At 34.9% G+C, this 12,338-nt stretch overlaps 1 protein-coding gene across 1 annotated transcript in view; it reads left to right on the top strand.

Annotated features, from left to right (window-relative positions):
* The window catches only part of LOC110100080 (probable E3 ubiquitin-protein ligase ARI7), a 45,409-nt gene that overhangs the window by 27,901 nt on the left and 5,170 nt on the right, over positions 1–12,338 (top strand). Inside the window, exons 7-11 of the mRNA XM_028700486.1 lie at positions 1,610–1,714; positions 1,837–1,925; positions 2,391–2,498; positions 2,631–2,721; positions 2,818–2,907. Coding sequence (XP_028556319.1) covers positions 1,610–1,714; positions 1,837–1,925; positions 2,391–2,498; positions 2,631–2,721; positions 2,818–2,907 — 483 coding nt within the window. The remainder of the gene's footprint in view (positions 1–1,609; positions 1,715–1,836; positions 1,926–2,390; positions 2,499–2,630; positions 2,722–2,817; positions 2,908–12,338) is intronic.

Raw genomic sequence — 12,338 nt, 5'->3', positions numbered from 1 at the left:
GTTCGAAGGTTGTTCGATCATGATTGAAAGATTGTTTAATCAAGGTTTGATGATTGTTCAATGATGGTTTAAACAATTTTCGAAGATGAAGATGGTTCTAACAAGTACTTATTAGATAATCTGATATCAACCTCCAATTGTGCTTAGGGTTTAGAGTGCGAACACCGTATTTAATCTTTTATAACCAAACAAATAGCATCACTAATCTTCACAAATGATGAATGGAGAGAGACCATCACCATGAAATTTTGTTTGCAGCCCAAACAAACCTGCTTTGCAATCACATGAAATGTAAAAGGTGTTGGGAAGAAGAATAATTGAGGATTTCATATGATCAAAATGTCGTGCAACTGTTCAACATGGATTTCAACTTGATTTGTTAAAAATCTAGTATATTTTTATTTGAAACAAACTCTTAGGTATATTTCCCCAAGAAAGAATTGTGAGCATATTTCTCCAATTTTTGCTATTACGGGATATATAATGTTAAATTTCTCTTTTAATATTTCATGAGTTTCTTTTAATTGCCCTATAACCATTCGTTCATTAGTCCCATGAATTTCATGCTATCAATCTTAAGGTTTGAATGATGCTCATCTTCTATTTATGAAAGTCTTATCATCATGCTGCATATGCCGACTAAGACATCGACAATGTCACCATCTAAATGCCATAAAATATTTATCTCTTTCTCATAGACATTACCCCAACATTTGCATTGGGCATGCCACATGCGAGAATTATCATTTTGCCTGTCACCATCTGAAAACCAGATGACGTCCAAGACCATTACAAACAATGCTCCATAGCATGCTCTGATGCTTTTTGGAGATACCAATCTTTGAGCGTCTTTGATCTTGTCATTTCACTCTCCTTTCATGTTTGGAACTTGCATCATTGTGTGCTAGAGGGCCAACATAGGTGCCTTAGGTAATGATTCTGATCTCATAATTGGCCAACATAGGTGCCTTAGGTAATGATTCTGATCTCATAATTACCCAAGCAACCGTGTGGACTGACTTGTTGGTTACATAGTTATTAACATCATTTTTTATGCTAAATATTTCATTTTCTTTTTAGAAAGATCTAGTCTGGAATGCAGCATTTTTATGCTAAAGCATGATGGTATAGGCGGACATATTTATGCTTTTTATGCATCATTGTCTATCTAAAAAACAATGCTGAAAAGCTGAGCTTAGTATTTCTTAGTGTCCCGTAAAAACTGTTGATAACCACAAGAATTTTGTTTCTTTCAGTTTTGCTGAAAGCCCCAATAAGAATATGAATGTCTTGTAATTAACAATTTCAGATTTTTTTGGCTTTTGGTGCTTCGAAAATTTGTTAATGTGGATGACTTCTCTTACATTGCTCCTTGTTTAAAAGTAGAACTCTATATCGCTTATCATTTTTTACACGACTCTTTCCTGAATGTTGTGCTTGAACGCCCTGTGTGTAATAAATTTTAATTGCAATTATGGAATTGTACTCGGGCCTCCAAATTGAAATCTATTGTCTTCTACTAATTCTGAATCGCATTGATAATACTATAGAATATTTTTGTTAATAGACCAGTTATTTCTAATATTTTTGTAATGTTTCTCATCTTCAGACCAAATGGTGCCCAGCTCCAGGGTGTGAGTTTGCTGTGGAGTTCGTTATGGGTAGTGGCAGCTACGATGTTACTTGCAATTGTTCATACAGTTTTTGTTGGAACGTTAGTTCGAAAGGCTTTACTGCTTTTGATTATACAATATTTTATTATTTTTTATATAAAGAAAGTATATATATATATATATATATATATATATATATATTATGGGAGTTGGTATCTTGCAGTGTACTGAGGAAGCTCATCGACCAGTGGACTGTGCCACTGTTGCTAAATGGATACTGAAAAACTGTGCTGAATCAGAGAACATGAATTGGTTAGTTTCCTTACGTAGATTTACTGATTCGAGATATATATTTTTTATGCAATGGAACAATTTGATTTGCCTTGTGCTCATTTTTCTGTGGGATTCAACTTCGAGCTGTGTTGGCTGAGATAAGAGTGCCTAAAAGATTGTTCGCCCGGTTTTTTTTTTTCAAATTTGTTAGCGTGTTAAGTTTTTCCGTGGGGGTACAATTCCTTGTTTGATGGATGAAATGTTGTACTTCTTGGCATCTTTTGGTCATAGGATTCATCAATGTTGTTTGATCAGATTGCTTCCTTCTACAACTATTGCACCTTGAATAAATTGAGTATTATTCCTGATGCTATTCCATGATCCAAAATCATGTCTGCCTCCAGTATAACTATAAATTTTTACTCTGAATTGATTTTAAAAGTGTATGAAGTGACTTGTTTTGAATCGTTATGTATTCTTTATCTTTTTATATGCTTTTTTCAGGATATTGGCCAACTCAAAGCCTTGTCCCAAGTGCAAGAGACCGATTGAGAAAAATCAGGGATGTATGCATATCACATGCACACCTCCTTGTAAATTTGAATTTTGTTGGTAAAGATTATCAAACTTTGTGCTTGAGTTTTTTATTTTATTTTATTTTATGTCTGCATTTATGTACTTATTGAGATGTATCTTTTTACCATTCTATTCTTTGATTTTTTTATTTTTTGGGAAAATTTTCAGGCTATGCCTTGGTGCATGGTCCGAACATGGGGAAAGAACTGGCGGTTTTTATGCATGTAATCGTTATGAAGCAGCAAAACAGGAGGGAGCAGTATGCTAATGCCTAGCTACTTTTTTAACTGTTAATTATGCATGGCTATTAAGATTTTGAATTTTTATCATATTTTTCCTATTGAATTCATTTCAGTATGATGAGTCTGAAAGGAGGAGAGAAATGGCTAAAAATTCTCTTGAGAGATACACTCATTACTATGAAAGATGGGCTACAAATCAATCGGTATGTGAATTTTGCACTTCGTTTTATTGTTTTTTTTTAATCACCTTGATGCAGGACTAATTAAATGACATGCTTATGGAATCATTTGAACATTGCACAACTATTAGATTAGAATAATTTCGGAATAAATTACGAGCAATTTCAACGAAGAATTAAAACAAAAGAGGAGATCTCTTGCGTAGGCTAAATCACATGCTCCAAGCTTTGAAATTTTCAAGATAATAAGATAATTGAAACAATGCAAAATAGTAGTCTTCAATTTAATCCCTAATCTAACAACGAGAGTTAGGATGCAAAGAAAGTACACTAAAAAACCTACGAATTACTAGGCTTAGCAAGAGCACTTGGATGAGTCTTTTGCGATTACAATCAAGCCAAAGAGAATTTAGATTTCAAAGAAATAAGATACGAGTGAGAAAAGAAACCTTTGCCAAAGAGACGCAGGGATCCTCCATTCAAGGCTTTCGACATGCTCGTTGATGGCTTCCGTTAAAACGCACAAGATGCAATCCACGTCCTCTTCAATAGTATGGTCAATCTCCTTCACCTTGATGATGTACTTGGATATCTTGAAAAGAAAGAAGCTTCTATGGCATTGTGGGAGGGGAAGGAACCAAGTATTAAACCCTGGGATCAGCTTTAGGTTTTAATATTTGGAACAAGGGAATTTAGCATGGAAGATCCAATATGGCCCATGGAGGAATCGGCAAGCAGCAGGTAAGGCTTCAAACTTTTCTCACAGGGAAATTAAACACTCAGGTGGGATTTCTAAAAGAAATCCTAATAGGGAGGCTGACGGGTTGGGAGTGAGAGGAAATCTCGGGAGTTATTTCCTAACTCAGGGGGGTGACTTTAGGAAATAATACAGAGACGGGACCTGAGGTGAATTCGGCCCAGAAAGATATTTAGTTTGAATTATTTCCACATGAGCCTATGAGGTGATTAGGAAATAAATCCACATTTACTCACATGGGGGAGCCGGCTAAATGCATGGCTTAGGGGATTGATTTGTGAGAGTAAATAAGGATTCCTAATTTAGGTTTTAGATTTAGGAAATAATTAATTTAAATCCTTTTGAATTTAAAATTCAAAATAGATGTAAATCAATTACTTTCCTAAAATAGAATAGCTAATTTAGGAAATGTTTTGAATTCAAATTTGAGTGAATTTGAATTTCAAATTACTTCCAATTAATACCAACCAAATTAGGAAATAAAACTTAGGGAGGCAAAGGGGAGGGTGGCCGGAGGCCAAAGCCTTGGCCGGCGGCAAAGGACTTGGAGGTACGAAAGCCGTGGGGTTTGGACTTGGACAGGGAGGCGGGCTCGGGGGATGTGGCCGGCGGTTTGTGGGGAAAGGAGGGAGGGGAGTTCGATGACGGGATGATAACGAAGACAAAGAAATAACCACGAACCCGGCCGTCTCCAAGGTTGGTGGGTGATTCGCCAATCTCCCTCTCCTAGGGATCTCTCTCCATTAGAACACACAAGTTCTCACAAACTCATTCAAAAGGAAAATATCATAAGCAATCATTCATTCATTCATTCATTAACTTGAAATAGAACAAGGTGGGGCTTTAAATAGCCTCATACACATGACTCAAAATAAAAAAAGAAACAAATGCCCTTTGGGCATACATACGACAACTCCCATAAGAGGGGTACAACGGGAAATAATAAAACCACATAAGCAAATAACATAATACATGAAAATAAAAAATACATCAATGACTCAAAAATATAAAGACTCGATCGTGGCCGTAGATCGGCGGCCACGTCTCTGATAAACTTTCCATGATGATCTGATGTCCCCATCACACCTCTTTGTTTGGCATCATTTAGTTGCTTAAGTTGTTAATCCCATGTAGAATTGGAAGTTTGCCCATTTATTATCTTCTGCATTGCGTAAAAAAATTTATATTATTTATCGATCAAAACTGTAAGTAAATTCTATGTTATTTTTCTTATCTTGGCTAATTGTGTGGTCACATTACAAATAATCCAACCAACACATTTTCCAATGTATAAATAGCCACTAAACCATAATATTTTGTTAAGTCAACCTATACACAAAACTAGTCTATTTCATACATCTCAAATACATCAAATGAAATTGTATACATTTGATTATTAAATATCTATTTCTACTCACTTATCTTCTTCGATACACAAATCCTTCACTATCACTCATTCAATATGGATGAGTCTTTACTGAAACATTAATATTTGATAACTTTGTGTTCCTAGAATATAACTCAGTGATTAATAACAGTTTTATAATTGATCAATTTCAAAAATAGAAAATAAAAAGCTTTTGTGAGTTATCATAAGTGATCATTATAAATTTCATTGATAAAGAATCTATATAAATATATTAAACAGGTGAAGTACAAATAACATCAACATGTAGAAGATGATATTTTATAATGTTTTTATCATATCATATCTTTTAATATAATATCCATCCTTGGAGCACCGTTTAAAATGTACACCAATTAAGGCAATAATATTTTCCTTTATATTTCCTTAACCTTCTCTATTTTGCATGCACGAGTACATTGTATTCACTGCCATCGTCATTAAGGGGATGAATTCTTTTTGTATAACATGCATATACATTTCCTTTCATCATTTTTTCTTGCTTTTACATTTAAGTTTGTACATTCATGGGTCTCAATAAGACGCTGATAAGCAACACTTGAAGATTTCAAGTAGTTCCTATCAATTTCTGGAAAACAACGAGAGATCTCTACGAATTCAGTGGAAAAAAAATAGAGATAAAAATCATTTTATGGAGAAGAAAACAACTAACGGAAGAACAACAAACAAGATACAAGTGTTCCTCTATTCGAGAGGAGGATCTATCTCTCCCAAATTTCTAGACGCCACTAGAGCCCAAAGAAACCAAAAGGATCTCAAATTTCAGCCAAATTCAAGATTTCATAACCCTAGGAAAACAAACTATTTAATGCATACAAATCAAAAGGAAATTCATAAACAATCCCTACATTCAAATTCCCCTCCAAATTCCCTCAAAAAACCTTCCACAATAGCTCCCATGGATCTCGCGACATCCGCGACATGCACTAGAGGCGAAAAAGTTTCGCCTCTGTTGTGTTGGGCCGATCCCGTGTGGACTGGCTGGATTGGTTTAACAATACTCCCCTCCCAAAGATCCACCTTGTCCGCAAGGTGGAAAAACAACACCCTCCTCCATTCCTTCTTCATCACCTAAGATGCACGGACACTGACACGGCGACACGGACACGACACGGGACACGGGACACGACATTTTTTAAAAATATAGGACACGGGTGCGGCGTGGACACGACATAATAATTTTAAATATAATATATATAAATTAAGGTAATATTATATTAAAAATGGCAAGCAATATTAAATCAAAGTCATGATAACTTGTTTAGCTTATAACATAAAGATGTTTTTTATAAAATGTCTAGTACAACCACAAAAATATAACCAAAAAATCATTTAGTACAACATGAAAGTTCAACTACTCAATAGAGGGAATGATAGAATTAGATTCAGCTGTTGGTCTTTGGCCTTCAATATCATCATCATTGAATATCATTGCTTCCAACTCTGGTTCATCTAAAGAAAGATTTGCAACCTCCAATAATCCCATTATCATCAAGGCACTCGAACCCATCTCCAGCAACATCCCACATCTTGTTATCACCTATCATATAAAGTGGGGTTTTCCTTGATAGAAGACGAAGATTTGTATGCACATAAGTTAAATCTTCAGCTCGTTGTGGAGTTATTTTATTCCTTTTCATTGATTGAATATATGAGTATGTGATCCAATTTCTCTCACAACAGGAAGAGGATGATACTTGACCAATAAGTTTTATTGCTATTGTTTGAAGAAGAGGTGCCGACGCTCCATGAATTAATCACCACATTTTTGGATCCATCCTCCATCTATCAACCAAAGATTCTTGATCACCAAAATCCTCTAAATATCCAAAGAACTTTGCAAGTTCTATATTAATTTTTCTTCATTCAACTCCTCTCGCTGCTGCAAGCTGAAAGCCTTCTCTAAAGGACTACTGGCAATTCCTTTTCTTTTCTTTGTTTGATATCCTTCACTTCTGAATGATAAAGAATGATCAACTCTAACCGATGAGGAAGAAGCATGGGACGAACCATGGGTAGATGGCAAAGGTATCTCCTTAGGGAGTGCCCTTTTGATCCTACATTCAGCTTCATCAACTTGTCTGTTTATTTCAATCAACTGCGAAGTAGTAATCTTGGGACACATTTTAATTCTATGGCCAGCTATCTTAAGTAGATGTGCTTTCACCCTAGAATATGATCCTTTGTAGGTTCCATCACAATAATTACATTTGAATGACACATTCCCTCCTTCAAATGTTTTTCCTAACTTAGTAACATGAAGCCATAATGGCTTATCAGTTTCTACAGATTGTTCATTTGAACCTTCGCCTAATCCACTCCCACCAGCTGCAGAGCTCATTTTGCTTTAAAATGCACTGGTAAAATGGAAGTAATAAAGGCATTGATAAGCATTTTATTATACTACTGAGCATGCTATTGCACCACTACAACGAATATGATGTAAATAGAACATTATTGTAAATGCAAACTACTAATAAAAGACTACAAGACCACCAATGCTACAATGACCATAACATTCAAATATTCAATTAAAGGTTATCATGTCACTCAAAGGTTTTCATATATTTTGGCAAACATCACATACTAAGCAGTGCAAAACTAACTTCATAATAATGAACTCATAATCTAGCAAAGCTTTAGAGCTTCCACCATAAGTTTTGATGTAACAATAGGAGTTAAATTACAGGAAAAAATTTCTATATTCCTAATTTTTTATAAGGCAACAATAGAGATTTTCATATATTTTGGCCTCACAAAACCCTAAAAGTGAAGATTTAGTAAAAAAACAAAGAGAGTAGGGTTGCAACTTGTTAACTTTCTACCATTTTTTGTTCTTGTCAACCAAAATCAAAAGAAAAAAAAAACCTACAATCTACAACCTAGGGTTTTATTTAGGTAAAAACAAGAAAAATCCCACAACAATCTCTTGTGAACACAAATCCACATGATAAATAAGAATAAGGAAAACAACGAGAGATCTCTACGAATTCAGTGGAAAAAAATAGAGATAACAATCATTTTATGGAGAAGAAAACAACTAACGGAAGAAAAACAAACAAGATACAAGTGTTCCTCTATTCGAGAGGAGGATCTATCTCTCCCAAATTTCTAGACGCCACTAGAGCCCAAATAAACCAAAAGGATCTCAAATTTCAGCCAAATTCAAGATGTCCTAACCCTAGGAAAACAAACTATTTAATGCATACAAATCAAAAGGAAATCCATAAACAATCCCTACATTCAAATTTCCCTCCAAATTCCCTCAAAAAACCTTCCACAATAGCTCCCATGGATCTCGCAACATCCGCGACATGCACAAGAGGCGGAAAAGTTTCGCCTCTGTTGTGTTGGGCCAATCCCGTGTGGACCGGCTGGATTGTTCTAACAATACTCCCTCCCAAAGATCCACCTTGTCCGCAAGGTGGAAAAACGACACCCTCCTCCATTCCTTCTTCATCACAAATGGTAAGAATCTGAAGAGTTCGGTCCTTACACATGTGCCCCGGTGCATGCCTCTCGTCACATCTGAAACAGATCCCCTTTGCTCTCTTCTCCCGTAATTTTGTTTATGTGATCTTCTTGAAGTTATCTCCAGGTCTTCCTACCTGGTGTTGGCTCCTTGGGTGCCAAAAAGGTGATGGTCTCCTATACGATTGGCTTCAGATTTTCTCCACTTCTGTGGTTGTCGGCGCCTTCCCTCACCTTCGACGGCAATATTTTGGTTTGGCCCTTGAGCACTTTCTTCAACATATCCTCTAGGATGGAAAATTTCGAATCAAACTTATCATTATGTCTGAAACATCCTTTTTTTAAATCTAAAACTTGAGTTTGGAGATCTGAAATTTTAAATTTCATTTGTCCAATCTCCATTTTGAGGTGTTCCTCTAACGCATCCATTTTCTTGGCTGTCATTGATCCTCAAATTTTTGTAGAAATAAAAATATGGGTTTCGACATTCAAAAATAATAACTTTTTTCTTCGAAATCCCAAGAACAGCCGCTGAAATTCACCAAAACAGCCCACCAAAGGTTCCAAAAACTGCTTTGATACCAGTTTGATAGGCAACACTTAAAGATTTCTAGTAGTTCCTATTAATTTCTGGAAAACAGCAAGAGAACTCTACGAATTCATTGGAAAAAAAGAGAAAACAACCACTTTATGGAGCAGAAAACAACCAACGGAAGAAAAACAAATAAGATACAAGTGATCCTCTATTCTAGAGGAGGTTCTATCTCTCCCAAATCTCTAGATGTCACTAGTGCCCAAAGAAACCAAAAGGACCTCAAATTTCAGCCAAATTCAAGATGCCCTAACCCTCGGAAAACAAACTATTTATGCATACAAATCAAAAGGAAATCCCGAAGCAATCCCAACATTCAAATTTCCCTCTCAATTTCCTAAAAAAACCTTCCAAAATAGCTCCCATGGATCTCGCGGCATGCGCAGGAGGCAGAGAAGTTCCGCCTTTGTTGCGCTGGGCTGGTCTCGTGTGGACCGGCTTGATCAGTCTAACGGATGCCTTCAAATTTAATCTTATTATAATATGAAATTAGTTATGCAAGTGAAAGAAAGAGGTCATTTGATTATTTATTCAATGTAAATTAGCATTATCAACTTGCTCAAGTATGCATACAAAAAGCTATATCAGTCAATGCATTAAATTATTGGAAGGAATGCAATAGTTATAAGATAAAAATGTAATTATCCGCCTTAATTATTAATTCATTGATTGATTTTTTTATGCTGCTTCCTTTAGCCTGTCGCCTTAATTTTATGCAAGTGGAGAAACTACATATTTTTTCTCTCACTCTATTCTCTTTGTCACCAAGCAACCTAAAATATTTTATACTCATGAAAGTCTTAACCTATAGAAAGCACTATCAATCATAAAATGATGTTTTGACTTTCCAATCTCATCAAATAATTTTTTTAATTTAGTGAATAATAATTCAAATAATTAAATTTGGTGTCCACGACCTACCTTAATTGTGAAGGAATGAAAAAAATGATTAAATTTATATTTCTCTCATCTTACATTACTCTTCTCTGCTTCAAAATTCTGACATAATTTCTTTATAATAATATTTTGAGCTTATAAATATGAAATACTAATTATTCTAAATTGTTCCTTTCTCATTTCATAGATAGAGAAAAATAAATTAAATGCATTCTTAATACCTTGACTCAATTTTATGAAATAATTTCCAAGTCATCCCCTAAATCTTGCCTTAGTCTTATGCAAAACTCCACTCGATTCATTCCGTCCGGCCTGCTGACAAAATTCCTTCAATAATAAAAAATAATATCTTGGGTTTATATGTTTTGAAATGTAGAGTCAACAATGATATCACTTGAAAGTGCTATGGCATATGGGGGGGGGGGTTTGAATTGATATTTTAAAAAAAATTTCTTGCTTGAAAATTAAGCAAAGAAACATCTAAAAGCTTTAAGAAAAATTTTCAAACAAAAACGAGAAACAAATATTTTTATTTTTTTCAACTTTTAGAAAAAATATTCTTTTTTTTTTTATTTTTATCTTTCAACCAAAATTTCAACAAGAAAAAAAAAATTTAAATCACAACTTTCCAAAGATCAACAAAGTAAACCAAAGTGCATAAGGTAAATGCAAGAAAGTAATTGCGGGAAAACAAAAGTATGCAAACCAGATTTATAGTGATTTGGTTGAATCATCTACATCCACTCTCCAAAGGTTCTCTTTAGGCATTGTACTAACTGACGCTCCTTTGACACTCAACCAGATGGAGAATGACTTTTATAGATTCTTCAGACCTTGAAGAATCTCCCTCCTTTTGTCTCTCGGCCGGATGGAGATGTCCCTCTCGCAACTCCTCGCTAGTAGAGATATCACTCCCTACTTTAGCTCATCGCTATGGTGGAGATATTGCTCACTACATTAGCTCCTCGCTATGGCGTAGACGTTGTCCCCCTTGTGAGTGTGTGCTCAGTTGTTTAGCCAACATATATCTAATATATAAAATAACTCAAAAAAAGTACAAACTTTATTAAACACAAACTTACTTAGATCCTTACACTTCACTATCTTGAGTTTTGATTCTTCAATTATTGCTGGTGTATATTGTATCTGAATTGATTAGTGACACACAAGAAACATGCAATGTATAATGTAGGAATAAGTAAATGATCATGCAATAATGCTTGTAATAATCAAAAGATAAGGCTGGGCTATGGAATTGTAATAATCTCCCTTTTTTATGACAACAATATTGTTTGTTGAGATTTAAATTTGAAATTTTCATATTATATTCCTTGTTAAATTCTCTCCTTCACTAAATGACTTGTTTTAAAAAAAGTAAGGTAACATTTGATTTTTTTTTTATATTATTTTATTTTATTTTTATTTTAAAACACAATTTTTTTTTAATTTTTAAAACAAAATGCAACAATATAAATATTGCAAAGAAACAAATTTAACTAGTCAAAAGCAAAAAAGTACAACCACCGTGACTCGCCATTCCCCCACTTTATGTCACCAAAAAGAGGAACTAAAAACATAATTATAATGCAAGGAAAAGAAAAAAACTAAAACAAAAGGTACAACAAACAAAGTACAAATGAGACACTCCTTATCAAATAGACCCTAGTCAGGTGGTGGTGGTGACATCTGAAAGCAATGGTTGCAAGGAAGAGAACTGCTCTTGTAGCTGCTCCCAACATGATGTGGACTCCTGAATATGTGTGTCTAATCTCCACTATGAGCGATCAAATTTCTCAATCTACGAGTTAGGAGGTGGCGGCTGGAAGACGGGTGCAGGTGCTACGTTGGCTAGTGCCTCGGGGACTGGTGCTCACATTTGAATTGTATTCCTCTACAACATGTGGTCCTTGATGTTTATTGTTATAGAGGAGATGAAAAGAACTATCTATGAAGTAGACAAGGAAGTGATATGTTGGGGTAGGATACATATGGTTGTACTTTGCAGCTAATATATAGGCTATGATATGTCCTAATGCTAGGTTTTGCCTACGTCGTGCCTTAAAATTCTTGATTGTAGTAAGATTTTTGATGTAACAGATAAGCATATATGTTACGTTAAATTCAGTGTCGGTCATGATAAAGTAGGTGATAATGGATAACAATGGAGTGATGTTAATCCTATTGCCAACTTTGGGTATAATTGAGTTTCTAAGACCGTGTTGTATGATATGTGCATTTAGGACTGAAGTGTTGACTAAAGGCTGATGAAGACTCATTGGAGCGTTTGTAAGTGTGATGTTTACCTAAGTCGA

Source organism: Dendrobium catenatum, unplaced genomic scaffold (genome assembly GCF_001605985.2).
Source record: "Dendrobium catenatum unplaced genomic scaffold, ASM160598v2 fragScaff_scaffold_1530, whole genome shotgun sequence".
In the NCBI taxonomy this organism is placed as follows: domain Eukaryota; kingdom Viridiplantae; phylum Streptophyta; class Magnoliopsida; order Asparagales; family Orchidaceae; genus Dendrobium; species Dendrobium catenatum.
This window is presented reverse-complemented; position numbering and strand designations above follow the sequence as displayed.